This window comes from Lepidochelys olivacea (assembly GCF_965140295.1).
Source record: "Lepidochelys olivacea isolate rLepOli2 genome assembly, chromosome: 28".
In the NCBI taxonomy this organism is placed as follows: domain Eukaryota; kingdom Metazoa; phylum Chordata; order Testudines; family Cheloniidae; genus Lepidochelys; species Lepidochelys olivacea.
The window spans coordinates 1,357,676-1,372,187 of record NC_140438.1 but is presented as its reverse complement, the minus strand read 5'-3'; the positions used below and the strand labels follow the sequence as shown (position 1 = coordinate 1,372,187).

At 70.2% G+C, this 14,512-nt stretch overlaps 1 protein-coding gene across 4 annotated transcripts; it reads left to right on the top strand.

Annotated features, from left to right (window-relative positions):
- The first annotated feature begins 1,767 nt into the window (after positions 1 to 1,767).
- On the top strand, positions 1,768 to 14,323 carry GNB2 (G protein subunit beta 2). Of its 4 annotated transcripts, none has more exons than XM_084616335.1 (10): positions 1,768 to 1,895; positions 8,725 to 8,797; positions 9,406 to 9,444; positions 9,546 to 9,652; positions 10,169 to 10,232; positions 11,182 to 11,344; positions 11,501 to 11,567; positions 11,755 to 11,956; positions 12,789 to 13,005; positions 13,576 to 14,323. In XM_084616335.1, the coding sequence occupies exons 2-10, from the start codon at positions 8,741 to 8,743 to the stop codon at positions 13,680 to 13,682; spliced, it is 1,023 nt and encodes a 340-aa protein (XP_084472461.1). In that variant the 5' UTR covers positions 1,768 to 1,895; positions 8,725 to 8,740; the 3' UTR covers positions 13,683 to 14,323. The 4 variants fall into 4 exon arrangements, with proteins under 4 accessions (XP_084472461.1, XP_084472463.1, XP_084472462.1 ...); XM_084616337.1 differs by lacking the exon at positions 1,768 to 1,895 and adding an exon at positions 2,894 to 3,000; XM_084616336.1 differs by lacking the exon at positions 1,768 to 1,895 and adding an exon at positions 2,896 to 3,239.
- The last annotated feature ends 189 nt before the right edge of the window (positions 14,324 to 14,512 follow it).

The following is a 14,512-nucleotide window of genomic DNA, read 5'->3' as shown; positions in this document are numbered from 1 at the left end:
GATTGGTCAATCGCAGAGACAATAAGTGACAATCTGGGGCTTTCTTAAAGGGGCAGGGATGGACGGCGGGCGGGAGGGGGGCGGGGAATTAGTGTCGGGGGAGGGATTTTTTTAGCGTGGGGGGTCGGGTCTCAGGTAACAATCTCCCCCTGCTATGGGTTTGCCCTTCCCCTCCCAGAGCCGGGGAGAGAACCCAGGCGTCCGGGCTCCCAGCCCCCCCTGCTCTAACCCACCAGCCCCCACTCCACTCCCAGAGCCAGGGAAAGAACCCAGGAGTCCTGGCTCCCAGCCCCCCCTGCTCTAACCACCAGCCCCCACTCCCCTCCCAGAGCCAGGGAAAGAACCCAGGAGTCCTGGCTCCCAGCCCCCCCTGCTCTAACCCACCAGTCCCCACTCCCCTCCCAGAGCCAGGGAAAGAACCCAGGAGTCCTGGCTCCCAGCCCCCCCTGCTCTAACCCACCAGCCCCCACTCCCCTCCCAGAGCCAGGGAAAGAACCCAGGAGTCCTGGCTCCCAGCCCCCCCTGCTCTCACCCACCAGCCCCCACTCCCCTCCCAGAGCCAGGGAAAGAACCCAGGAGTCCTGGCTCCCAGCCCCCCCTGCTCTAACCCACCAGCCCCCTCCTTCTATTTATTAAAATTATCTAAACATCCCTCCCCACACCCCCTCTATCCATCCCCCATCCCACCCCCCACACCCCTCTATCCACCCCCCTCCATCCGCCCGTCCCGTCCCCCGTCTATGCGTTCCCCTCTGTCCGCCCACCCCACCCCCTCTATCTATCTCCCGAGCCCTTTATACCCCCCCCCCACTTTTCATACCTGTCTCCCTATTCAGTCCTACCTCCTCTCCCCCACTTCCATACCCTGGATTATTTCAAACCAGAAAAATCCTAAATTCCTCCAGACGGGGGGCAGATACCGAGCTGGTGGGTGTAGGAATTTAACAGTGGGAGCCAGGACTCCTGGGTTCTCTCCCTGGCTCTGGGAGGGGAGTGGGGGCTGGTGGATGAGAGCTGGGGGGGGGGCTGGGAGCCAGGACTCCTGGGTTCTCTCCCTGGCTCTGGGAGGGGCGGGGAGTGGGGGCTGGTGGGTGAGAGCAGGGGGGGCTGGGAGCCAGGACTCCTGGGTTCTCTCCCTGGCTCTGGGAGGGGAGGGGAGTGGGGGCTGGTGGGTGAGAGCTGGGGGGGGGCCTGGGAGCCAGGACTCCTGGGTTCTCTCCCTGGCTCTGGGAGGGGAGGGGAGTGGGGGCTGGTGGGTGAGAGCTGGGGGGGGGGGTTGGGAGCCAGGACTCCTGGGTTCTCTCCCTGGCTCTGGGAGGGGAGTGGGGGCTGGTGGGTGAGAGCTGGGGGGGGGGGATTCGGAGCCAGGACTCCTGGGTTCTCTCCCTGGCTCTGGGAGGGGAGGGGAGTGGGGGCTGGTGGGTGAGAGCTGGGGGGGGGGGTTGGGAGCCAGGACTCCTGGGTTCTCTCCCTGGCTCTGGGAGGGGAGGGGAGTGGGGGCTGGTGGGTGAGAGCAGGGGGGGCTGGGAGCCAGGACTCCTGGGTTCTCTCTAGATCTGTCCCTGTGGTTTGCACTGTCAGCGTCAGCCCCCCGGGGGGGGTGTATGTGCGGGACAATTGACCAGGGACATGCCCCCCCACACACATTTGGTAGCAGCAGCAGCTGGCGGTGGATGGGCAGGGGAGGGGTCCCCCAATTCCCCACCCCCCCCCGCCATTGGCTGCGATCACCGCGCGGTCACCCAGCTGCACCGGGCTGCTGCTCCGGCTCCGTCCGCCCCCACCCCGCCCTGCCACCGCGCGGGGAGTAACGGGGGGGGGCTACTCCCCCCAGCCAGCAGGAGCTGCTGCGACCCCCCCCAGGACCCCAGTGCGTGTGGGGGGGACTGCACCAGGTAACCCGCCCCTTCTCTTGCTGGGGAGATAGATGTGAGATGCGTGCTTGGATGGGGGGCGCGTGGGTGGAGTCGGGGGAGGGGCTGGGAGCCAGGACGCCTGGGTTCTCCCCCCAGTTCAGAGAGGGGAGCGGGGGCTGGGGGGTGAGAGCAGGGGGGGCTGGGAGCCAGGACTCCTGGGTTCTCTCCCTGGCCCTGGGATGTGGAAAGTTCCTTGGTGAAAAGGTGCCCAAGTGAGTGGCTGGGACGCGAGCATTTCAGGGACTTGGTATAGCCCAGCTCCCCCTGCCGTTTTCGATGGTATAGTCGGAGCCCACGCACGCCCCCTTCGCCGTTGGTACAACCCACTTTCCGGGATGGTATCTCCCATCCATCCTTACCCTCCCCCGCTTTTTGGAGTTGGTCTCACCCTGCCCACCCCCGGAAGTGAATTGGTATCTCCCTTGTCTAGTTCCTTCCCTCCGCACCTCTGCAAGATGGTCTCTCCCTTCCCCCCAGGAAAAGAGATGTCTCCTATCCATAGTACCCCCCGTCTGAGAGTACCCCCCCTGCCCTGCCCGCTCAGAAAGCGACTTGGTATCTCCCACCCTTAGGTTTCCCCCGCACCACCCTGCTTCCCCAGAGAGTTGGTATCTGCCATTGTCTGCCTTCCCCCATTTGGGCATTGGTATCACCCTGCACCCCCAGGAATTGAGTTGGTTTCTCCTATTCCTAGCCATCCCCCCCCCGCTAAATGGTCTTCCCCCTCCTCCGGGGAAGTTAGTTGGTATCTACCAAAGCAAGCCCCGCCCCTTATTGTTTCCCCCCCTTCCCAGAAAGTGACTTGGTATCTGCCATTGAAAGCCTCGCTCAACCCAAGGAATGAGTTGGTATCTCCCATGGCAAGCTCCACCCTATATGGTAGATGGTTGTCACCCTGTCCCCGGGAAGTGTGTTGGTATGTGCCATTGAGAGGCCCCGCCCATGTCACCCTCACCCCCGCAAGTGAGTTGGTATCTCCCATCGGAACCCTGGGTAGCTGGTCTCACTCGGCCTTGGAGGAAGTGACTTGGTATCGCCCATCGCAAGGTCCAGATGGTATCGTCCTAGCCCCCCAGGAAGTGAGGTGGTCCCGCCCACACAGTGATTCCCCCCGCATACGGGGCACTTGGTCTGTCCCGGGCTCTGGGCGCGGTCGCCGGCAGCCGCATCACCGGGGCGGGCAGGCGGCGAACGGGCGGGGGGGGCGGATCCCTCCGCCGCTGAGTCCCGGCCCGCGCAGCGAGACCAGGCCCGAGCGGATCCTTCCGCCCAGGGGAGCGGCCCGGAAACGAGTCCCCCGGCCCCGGAACGAGGCTGCGCCAGGTACGGGGGGGGGACCCCCCAGCCCAGCGGTGCCCCGCACTCCCGACCTGCAGCCCCTGCGAGCGCAGCTGGGGGGGGCTCGGACGCCTGGGTTCTCTGCCCGGCTTCCGGGGGGGGGGGGCTCGGACGCCTGGGTTCTCTGCCCGGATTCTGGGGGGGGACCTCGGACGCCTGGATTCTCTGCCCGGATTCTGGGGGGGGACCTCGGACGCCTGGGTTCTCTGCCCGGATTCTGGGGGGGGGGGCGGCCTCGGACGCCTGGGTTCTCTGCCCGGATTCTGGGGGGGGGGCGGCCTCGGACGCCTGGGTTCTCTGCCCGGATTCTGGGGGGGGGGACCTCGGACGCCTGGGTTCTCTGCCCGGATTCTGGGGGGGGGCGGCCTCGGACGCCTGGGTTCTCTGCCCGGATTCTGGGGGGGGGGGACCTCGGACGCCTGGGTTCTCTGCCCGGATTCTGGGGGGGGGACCTCGGACGCCTGGGTTCTCTGCCCGGATTCTGGGGGGGGGACCTCGGACGCCTGGGTTCTCTGTCCGGATTCTGGGGAAGGGGGGGGGCGGCCTCGGACGCCTGGGTTCTCTGTCCGGATTCTGGGGAAGGGGGGGGCGGCCTCGGACGCCTGGGTTCTCTGTCCGGATTCTGGGGAAGGGGGGGGCGGCCTCGGACGCCTGGGTTCTCTGCCCGGATTCTGGGGAAGGGGGGGGCGGCCTCGGACGCCTGGGTTCTCTGCCCGGATTCTGGGGGGGGGGACCTCGGACGCCTGGGTTCTCTGCCCGGATTCTGGGGGGGGGGACCTCGGACGCCTGGGTTCTCTGCCCGGATTCTCGGGAAGGGGGGGGGCGGCCTGGGACGCCTGGGTTCTCTGCCCGGATTCTGGGGAAGGGGGGGGCGGCCTCGGACGCCTGGGTTCTCTGCCCGGATTCTGCGGAAGGGGGGGGCGGCCTCGGACGCCTGGGTTCTCTGCCCGGATTCTGGGGAAGGGGGGGGCGGCCTCGGACGCCTGGGTTCTCTGCCCGGATTGTGGGGAAGGGGGGGGCGGCCTCGGACGCCTGGGTTCTCTGCCCGGATTCTGGGGGGGGGGACCTCGGACGCCTGGGTTCTCTGCCCGGATTCTGGGGGGGGGGACCTCGGACGCCTGGGTTCTCTGCCCGGATTCTCGGGGGGGGGACCTCGGACGCCTGGGTTCTCTGCCCGGATTCTCGGGAAGGGGGGGGCGGCCTGGGACGCCTGGGTTCTCTGTCCGGATTCTGGGGAAGGGAGGGGCGGCCTCGGACGCCTGGGTTCTCTGCCCGGATTCTGGGGAAGGGGGGGGCGGCCTCGGACGCCTGGGTTCTCTGCCCGGATTGTGGGGAAGGGGGGGGCGGCCTGGGACGCCTGGGTTCTCTGCCCGGATTCTGGGGAAGGGGGGGGCGGCCTCGGACGCCTGGGTTCTCTGCCCGGATTGTGGGGAAGGGGGGGGCGGCCTCGGACGCCTGGGTTCTCTGCCCGGATTGTGGGGAAGGGGGGGGCGGCCTCGGACGCCTGGGTTCTCTGCCCGGATTGTGGGGAAGGGGGGGGCGGCCTGGGACGCCTGGGTTCTCTGCCCGGATTGTGGGGAAGGGGGGGGTGGCCTGGGACGCCTGGGTTCTCTGCCCGGATTCTGGGGAAGGGGGGGGCGGCCTGGGACGCCTGGGTTCTCTGCCCGGATTCTGGGGAAGGGGGGGGCGGCCTCGGACGCCTGGGTTCTCTGCCCGGATTCTGGGGAAGGGGGGGGCGGCCTGGGACGCCTGGGTTCTCTGCCCGGATTCTGGGGAAGGGGGGGGCGGCCTGGGACGCCTGGGTTCTCTGCCCGGATTCTGGGGAAGGGGGGGGCGGCCTCGGACGCCTGGGTTCTCTGCCCGGATTCTGGGGAAGGGGGGGGCGGCCTCGGACGCCTGGGTTCTCTGCCCGGATTCTGGGGAAGGGGGGGGCGGCCTCGGACGCCTGGGTTCTCTGCCCGGATTCTGGGGAAGGGGGGGGCGGCCTCGGACGCCTGGGTTCTCTGCCCGGATTCTGGGGAAGGGGGGGCGGCCTCGGACGCCTGGGTTCTCTGCCCGGATTCTGGGGAAGGGGGGGGCGGCCTGGGACGCCTGGGTTCTCTGCCCGGATTCTGGGGAAGGGGGGGGCCTCGGACGCCTGGGTTCTCTGCCCGGATTCTGGGGAAGGGGGGGGCGGCCTCGGACGCCTGGGTTCTCTGCCCGGATTCTGGGGAAGGGGGGGGCGGCCTGGGACGCCTGGGTTCTCTGCCCGGATTGTGGGGAAGGGGGGGGCGGCCTCGGACACCTGGGTTCTCTGCCCGGATTGTGGGGAAGGGGGGGGCGGCCTGGGACGCCTGGGTTCTCTGCCCGGATTGTGGGGAAGGGGGGGGCGGCCTCGGACGCCTGGGTTCTCTGCCCGGATTCTGGGGAAGGGGGGGGCGGCCTCGGACGCCTGGGTTCTCTGCCCGGATTCTGGGGAAGGGGGGGGCGGCCTCGGACACCTGGGTTCTCTGCCCGGATTCTGGGGAAGGGGGGGGCGGCCTCGGACGCCTGGGTTCTCTGCCCGGATTGTGGGGAAGGGGGGGGCGGCCTGGGACGCCTGGGTTCTCTGCCCGGATTCTGGGGAAGGGGGGGACCTCGGACGCCTGGGTTCTCTGCCCGGATTCTGGGGAAGGGGGGGCGGCCTCGGACGCCTGGGTTCTCTGCCCGGATTCTGGGGAAGGGGGGGGCGGCCTGGGACGCCTGGGTTCTCTGCCCGGATTGTGGGGAAGGGGGGGGCGGCCTCGGACGCCTGGGTTCTCTGCCCGGATTGTGGGGAAGGGGGGGCGGCCTCGGACGCCTGGGTTCTCTGCCCGGATTCTGGGGAAGGGGGGGGCGGCCTGGGACGCCTGGGTTCTCTGCCCGGATTCTGGGGAAGGGGGGGGCCTCGGACGCCTGGGTTCTCTGCCCGGATTCTGGGGAAGGGGGGGGCGGCCTCGGACGCCTGGGTTCTCTGCCCGGATTCTGGGGAAGGGGGGGGCGGCCTGGGACGCCTGGGTTCTCTGCCCGGATTCTGGGGAAGGGGGGGGCGGCCTCGGACACCTGGGTTCTCTGCCCGGATTGTGGGGAAGGGGGGGGCGGCCTCGGACGCCTGGGTTCTCTGCCCGGATTGTGGGGAAGGGGGGGGCGGCCTCGGACGCCTGGGTTCTCTGCCCGGATTCTGGGGAAGGGGGGGGCGGCCTCGGACGCCTGGGTTCTCTGCCCGGATTCTGGGGAAGGGGGGGGCGGCCTCGGACACCTGGGTTCTCTGCCCGGATTCTGGGGAAGGGGGGGGCGGCCTCGGACGCCTGGGTTCTCTGCCCGGATTGTGGGGAAGGGGGGGGCGGCCTGGGACGCCTGGGTTCTCTGCCCGGATTCTGGGGAAGGGGGGGGCCTCGGACGCCTGGGTTCTCTGCCCGGATTCTGGGGAAGGGGGGGGCGGCCTCGGACGCCTGGGTTCTCTGCCCGGATTCTGGGGAAGGGGGGGGCGGCCTCGGACACCTGGGTTCTCTGCCCGGATTCTGGGGAAGGGGGGGGCGGCCTCGGACGCCTGGGTTCTCTGCCCGGATTGTGGGGAAGGGGGGGGCGGCCTGGGACGCCTGGGTTCTCTGCCCGGATTCTGGGGAAGGGGGGGGCGGCCTGGGACGCCTGGGTTCTCTGCCCGGATTCTGGGGAAGGGGGGGACCTCGGACGCCTGGGTTCTCTGCCCGGATTCTGGGGAAGGGGGGGCGGCCTCGGACGCCTGGGTTCTCTGCCCGGATTCTGGGGAAGGGGGGGGCGGCCTCGGACGCCTGGGTTCTCTGCCCGGATTGTGGGGAAGGGGGGGCGGCCTCGGACGCCTGGGTTCTCTGCCCGGATTGTGGGGAAGGGGGGGCGGCCTCGGACGCCTGGGTTCTCTGCCCGGATTGTGGGGAAGGGGGGGCGGCCTCGGACGCCTGGGTTCTCTGCCCGGATTGTGGGGAAGGGGGGGCGGCCTCGGACGCCTGGGTTCTCTGCCCGGATTGTGGGGAAGGGGGGGGGCCTCGGACGCCTGGGTTCTCTGCCCGGATTCTGGGGGGGGCGGCCTCGGACGCCTGGGTTCTCTGCCCGGATTCTGGGGGGGGGGACCTCGGACGCCTGGGTTCTCTGCCCGGATTCTGGGGAAGGGGGGGGCCTCGGACGCCTGGGTTCTCTGCCCGGATTCTGGGGAAGGGGGGGGCGGCCTCGGACGCCTGGGTTCTCTGCCCGGATTCTGGGGAAGGGGGGGACCTCGGACGCCTGGGTTCTCTGCCCGGATTCTGGGGAAGGGGGGGGGCGGCCTCGGACGCCTGGGTTCTCTGCCCGGATTGTGGGGAAGGGGGGGGCGGCCTGGGACGCCTGGGTTCTCTGCCCGGATTGTGGGGAAGGGGGGGGCGGCCTCGGACGCCTGGGTTCTCTGCCCGGATTCTGGGGAAGGGGGGGCGGCCTCGGACGCCTGGGTTCTCTGCCCGGATTCTGGGGGGGGGGACCTCGGACGCCTGGGTTCTCTGCCCGGATTCTGGGGAAGGGGGGGCGGCCTCGGACGCCTGGGTTCTCTGCCCGGATTCTGGGGAGGGGGACCTCGGACGCCTGGGTTCTCTGCCCGGATTCTGGGGAAGGGGGGGGCCTCGGACGCCTGGGTTCTCTGCCCGGATTCTGGGGAAGGGGGGGGCGGCCTCGGACGCCTGGGTTCTCTGCCCGGATTGTGGGGAAGGGGGGGGCGGCCTGGGACGCCTGGGTTCTCTGCCCGGATTCTGGGGAAGGGGGGGGCCTCGGACGCCTGGGTTCTCTGCCCGGATTCTGGGGGGGGGGACCTCGGACGCCTGGGTTCTCTGCCCGGATTCTGGGGAAGGGGGGGGCGGCCTCGGACGCCTGGGTTCTCTGCCCGGATTGTGGGGAAGGGGGGGGCCTCGGACGCCTGGGTTCTCTGCCCGGATTCTGGGGGGGGGGACCTCGGACGCCTGGGTTCTCTGCCCGGATTCTGGGGAAGGGGGGGCGGCCTCGGACGCCTGGGTTCTCTGCCCGGATTCTGGGGAAGGGGGGGGCCTCGGACGCCTGGGTTCTCTGCCCGGATTCTGGGGAAGGGGGGGGCCTCGGACGCCTGGGTTCTCTGCCCGGATTGTGGGGAAGGGGGGGACCTCGGACGCCTGGGTTCTCTGCCCGGATTCTGGGGAAGGGGGGGGCCTCGGACGCCTGGGTTCTCTGCCCGGATTGTGGGGAAGGGGGGGGCCTCGGACGCCTGGGTTCTCTGCCCGGATTCTGGGGGGGGGGACCTCGGACGCCTGGGTTCTCTGCCCGGATTCTGGGGAAGGGGGGGCGGCCTCGGACGCCTGGGTTCTCTGCCCGGATTCTGGGGAAGGGGGGGGCCTGGGACGCCTGGGTTCTCTGCCCGGATTCTGGGGAAGGGGGGGGCCTCGGACGCCTGGGTTCTCTGCCCGGCAGGTCCGGGCTCCTGCTAACCCCCCACCCCCCGCAGGGTCCCGGCCGCGGCCATGAGCGAGCTGGAGCAGCTGCGGCAGGAGGCGGAGCAGCTGCGCATCCAGATCCGGGTGAGTGGGGGGGGGGCAGAGCCCCCCCCCGAGCGCGGAACCCAGGAGTCCTGGCCCCCAGCCCATCCCCCGCCCCCTCTCCCCTGCGCTTGTGGCTGTTTGTGTTGGTGGCAGGGCTGGGGGGGGGGGACAGCGCCCCTTGCTGTCTGCATGGGGGGGGGAGCAAGGACGCCTGGGTTCTCCCCCCTCCCCCGGCTCGGGGAGGGGAGGGGGGGCTGGGAGCCAGGACGCCTGGGTTCTCCCCCCTCCCCCGGCTCGGGGAGGGGAGGGGGGGGCTGGGAGCCAGGACGCCTGGGTTCTCCCCCCTCCCCCGGCTCGGGGAGGGGAGGGGGGGGCTGGGAGCCAGGACGCCTGGGTTCTCCCCCCCCCGGCTCGGGGAGGGGAGGGGGGGGCTGGGAGCCAGGACGCCTGGGTTCTCCCCCCCCCCCGGCTCGGGTAGGGGAGGGGGGGCCTGGGAGCCAGGACGCCTGGGTTCTCCCCCCTCCCCCGGCTCGGGGAGGGGAGGGGGGGGCTGGGAGCCAGGACGCCTGGGTTCTCCCCCCCCCGGCTCGGGGAGGGGAGTGGGCTTGGGCGGTTCGGATTTTAACCCGATGTCCGTCCCCCCCCAGGACGCGAGGAAGGCATGTGGCGACTCCACTCTGAGCCAGGTGAGCCGTGCTGGGCTGCGGCCTCGGCCCCCTTGCTGGGGTCCCTCCCTGCCCCTCCCCCGTCACTCCGCCCCTCACCTGTCTACCCCCCACCCCCCCAGATCACGGCCGGGATGGACCCCGTGGGGCGGATCCAGATGCGGACGAGACGCACCCTCCGCGGCCACCTGGCGAAAATCTACGCCATGCACTGGGGCACCGACTCCAGGTGAGAGCTCGCCCGGACGCGGCCACCTCTGGGGGGGGCGGCCGGGGACCCCGGGGCCCCCCCGCCTGGACGCGGCCACCTCTGGGGGGGGGCGGCCGGGGACCCCGGGGCCCCCCCGCCCGGCCGCGGCCTCCCCTGGGGGGGGGGCCGCCGGGGACCCCGGGGCCCCCCCGCCCGGCCGCGGCCTCCCCTGGGGGGGGCTTCAGTTCTTTCAGGCCCAGAAGCAATCGAGGATCTTTTATCCCATTGGCCGGGATCAGCTTTGGTTTTGATTGGCCCGGACTCCGGGGTTCCCGTCCCATTCCTGGGCCTGGGGAAGGCTCGAAGTGGAGTCTCCTAAATTAGAAGCATCTGGGTTCATATCTGCTCCGGGGCACCAGCCCTGCCAGGGCGGGGGGGGAAGAACCCCCCCTGCTGAGCCCCCACAGCACCCCCTGGGGCAGTGGGGCCAGCCTGCCAGCGGGGGGGGCAGGCCTCTGGTCCCCGCTGTGCTCACATGGGGTCTCTCCCCCCTAGGCTGCTGGTGAGCGCCTCACAGGATGGGAAACTCATCATCTGGGACAGTTACACCACGAATAAGGTGAGGGGGGGCAGGCCGGACCCCCGGGGGGGGAGGGGGGGGGCTCCTGCTGGCCGGTCCGGGAGTCCGATCGAGTCCAGAACTTGAAGCCTCCCGCTGGCCGGTGTCTTGCCTGCCCCAGGGCCCCTTTCCATGGGGTGCTGCCCCAGTAGGACCCCCCCCACTCTGGATCTCCCCTCCCAGGGGAACCCCCAAAGCCCACCTTGCTTCAGTGGCGATGGCCGGTGGTCCTCCAGCCCCCTTTCCTTGGGGCAGACGCAGACTGTGATGGCCACTCATCGCTGGTAAGGGGGTGGGACCAGCTGCCTCTGCCTATCCCCGGGCTGCCCCTCTGCACCCCAGTACCCCCCTTAGGCCTTAAACAAGGCCAGGCCAGAGCCTCCCTTTGCCCTTCCCGCTCCTTGGCTGGCGTGAGCCGCACCCGGCTCCTCCCCGAGCCCTTTTCACTAGGGCCAGGTGTGGCCTGGTTAGGGCGTGGCCCCACCTGTGGGTACTTCCCCCAATCAGCCCAGCCCTCCTCCACCGGGGCACATGGGCCCAGGGGGAGGGGAGGGAAGCTGGTCGGATGGCGGGGTGCCGGGGCTGATGGGCTGGGGTGGGGGGAGCTGGACGGATGGCGGGGGGGAGCTGGACGGATGGCGGGGTGCCGGGGCAGATGGGCTGGGGTGGGGGGAGCTGGACGGATGGCGGGGTGCCGGGGCAGATGGGCTGGGGTGGGGGGAGCTGGACGGATGGCGGGGGGAGCTGGACGGATGGCGGGGTGCCGGGGCAGATGGGCTGGGGTGGCGGGAGCTGGACGGATGGCGGGATGCAGGGGCCCGGCGGGGAGCAGCCGGGATGCCGGGGCCGATGGGCCCGGCGGGGAGCAGCCGGGATGCCGGGGCCGATGGGCCCGGCGGGAAGCAGCCGGGATGCCGGGGCAGATGGGCCCACCTTTCCCTCCCCCCAGGTCCACGCCATCCCGCTGCGCTCCTCCTGGGTCATGACCTGCGCCTACGCCCCGTCGGGGAACTACGTGGCTTGCGGGGGCCTGGACAACATCTGCTCCATCTACAGCCTGAAAACCCGGGAGGGGAACGTGCGTGTGAGCCGGGAGCTGCCGGGCCACACGGGTGAGCGCCCGGGCGCCGGGGTGTACTCCCGCCTGGGGGAGGGGACGGGGGTCTGGTGGTTACAGCGCGGGGGCTGGGAGCCCGGACGCCTGGGTTCCCGGCCCGGCCGGCGCCCCGGCCCCGAGCTGATCAGCATCTTGCCGTCCCCCCCGAAAGGTTACCTGTCCTGCTGCCGATTCCTTGATGACAATCAGATCATCACCAGCTCCGGGGACACGACCTGGTGAGTGCCCCCCTCCCTCCTCTGGGGAAGGGTGGGGCCGGTATAGGGGGCAGGGCTGGGGGGGGGAGAGGGTTGTGGAGTGGGGGGCGGAGCCAGTGGGATGGGGCGGGGCTGGGGGCGGGACCAGGGGCTGGGGCCTGGAGGGGCGGGGCCAGCAGCTGTCCCAGCCTCTCCCCCGCCCCCCCAGCGCGCTGTGGGACATCGAGACGGGGCAGCAGACGACGACGTTCGGGGGGCACAGCGGGGACGTGATGAGCCTGTCGCTGGCCCCCGACGCCCGGAGCTTCGTGTCCGGAGCCTGCGACGCTTCCATCAAGCTGTGGGACGTGCGGGACAGTATGTGCCGGCAGACGTTCACCGGGCACGAGTCGGACATCAACGCCGTGTGTGTGAGTGCCGGGGCCCCCCCGCGGGCCCCCCGATCCCCCTCCACCACCTCCCCCCGCACGCGGACGTTCACCGGGCACGAGTCGACATCAACGCCGCGTGTGTCCGTCCGTGGGACCCCTCAGACCCCCCAGTGTGTGTGTGTGAGCCCCGCTCCCCCAGCCCCCCCATATGCACCGAGCTTCACATAACCCCCCCAGCGCCCCCCATGGGACGGACACACCCCCGCAGCATCCCACCCAATTTAGAAATCCCACCCATCTCGGGGGAGATGTCTCCTGGGTTCTCTCCCCAGCTCTGGGAGGGTAGTGGGGGCTGGTGGTTAGAGCAGGAGGGGCTGGGAGCCCGGACGCCTGGGTTCTCTCCCCGGCTCTGGGAGGGTAGTGGGGGCTGGTGGTTAGAGCAGGGGGGGCTGGGAGCCCGGACGCCTGGGTTCTCTCCCCGGCTCTGGGTGGGGAGTGGGGGCTGGTGGTTAGAGCAGGGGGGGCTGGGAGCCAGGACTCCTGGGTTCTCTCCCCGGCTCTGGGAGGGGAGTGGGGGCTGGTGGGTGAGAGCAAGGGGGCTGGGAGCCAGGACTCCTGGGTTCTCTCCCCGGCTCTGGGTGGGGAGTGGGGGCTGGTGGTTAGAGCAGGGGGGGCTGGGAGCCAGGACTCCTGGGTTCTCTCCCTGGCTCTGGGAGGGGGGTGGGGGCTGGTGGTTAGAGCATGGGGGACTGGGGGCCAGGACTCCTGGGTTCTCTCCCCGGCTCTGGGAGGGGAGTGGGGGCTGGTGGTTAGAGCAGGGGGGCTGGGAGCCCGGACTCCTGGGTTCCCTGACGCCCCCCTCCCCGCCCAGTTCTTCCCCAACGGGAACGCCTTCACCACGGGCTCGGACGACGCCACCTGCCGGCTCTTCGACCTGCGGGCCGACCAGGAGCTCATGCTCTACTCACACGACAACATCATCTGCGGCATCACCTCGGTGGCGTTCTCCAAGAGCGGGCGCCTCCTGCTGGCCGGCTACGACGACTTCAACTGCAACATCTGGGACGCCATGAAGGGCGACCGCGCAGGTCAGCGCTGGCAGGCAGGACGCCTGGGTTCTCTCCCCGGCGCTGGGAGGGGAGTGGGGGCTGGTGGGTGAGAGCAGGGGGGCTGGGAGCCAGGACTCCTGGGTTCTCTCCCCGGCTCTGGGAGGGGAGTGGGGGCTGGTGGGTTAGAGCAGGGGGGCTGGGAGCCAGGACTCCTGAGTTCTCTCCCCGGCTCTGGGAGGGGAGGGGGGGCTGGGAGCCAGGACTCCTGGGTTCTCTCCCCAGCTCTGGGAGGGGAGTGGGGGCTGGTGGGTTAGAGCCGGGGGGCTGGGAGCCAGGACTCCTGGGTTCTCTCCCCGAGCTCTGGGAGGGGAGTGGGGGCTGGTGGGTTAGAGCCGGGGGGCTGGGAGGCAGGACGCCTGGGTTCTCTCCCCAGCGCTGGGAGGGGAGTGGGGGCTGGTGGGTTAGAGCGGGGGGGCTGGGAGGCGGGACGCCTGGGTTCTCTCCCCGGCCACTGGGAGGGCAGTGGGGGCTGGTGGTTAGAGCAGGGGGGCTGGGAGCCCGGACTCCTGGGTTCTCAGGGGCTGGCCTCACCCCCGTCTCCTCCCGCAGGGGTCCTGGCCGGCCACGACAACCGCGTGAGCTGCCTGGGGGTGACGGATGACGGGATGGCCGTAGCCACCGGCTCCTGGGACAGCTTCCTGAAAATCTGGAACTAGCCCCTTTCTGCCCCACACCCTGGGGGCGTGTCTGCCACTGGCCCCACCCACAGCAGGGAGTGGGCGTGGCTTTAGCCCCTCTGGGCCCCTCCCCTTTTAATTTCTGCCAATTTTTTTTTCTTCTTCTGATTGAAAGGAAAGAAAAACGGCCTGCTGAGTGGGCGGGGCCTGTGTCCAGCAGTGACCTTTGACCTGGGGGTGGGGCATGAGATGATTGACAGCTGGGGCAGGGTCCTGTCTGCTGTAGGGCAGAGGAGGGGAGGGTTACACCCCAATTATCCTGCCCCCTCGTACACCCTCCCCCGTGTTCCCAAGGCTCTCCGGGGGAGGAGTGGCTGATCTGCCCTGCCCACTGTGCGTGGCTCCTCCCCCATATGGGGGGGTGCACCCCAGGCTCCTGTAGCCCCTCCCACCCACCTGGGTGGGGGTGAGGGGAGAGAGCAGGCTACCGGGGTAGATGGGCCCTTGACTCTGAGTCTAAGGAGGGGCAAAGTTAGACAGGGTGGGGCCTCCTGTCCTGCCCCCCTAGGGGCTTCTCTCTCACCCTGTTGGCTGGGGAGGGGGGGCGGGGGCTGTTCTTCGCTGGGGTGTTTGTAGCCGGCTCCCGGCACCGCGTAAAACCGTAAACCGACCAAAACCAACCACCTGCCTCCCTGTTGTTACTGGGGGTCGGGGCGGAGGGTTAGAGCAGGAGGGGTTGGGAGCCAGGACGCCTGGGTTCTCTCCAGGGCTTGGGGGGAGAACAACTGTGGGGTTAAATGCCCCTAGTCACCTTGCACCCCCCTGCCCTGAAAGGGGTGGGGCTTGTAACTCTCCACTCCCCTCCCCCT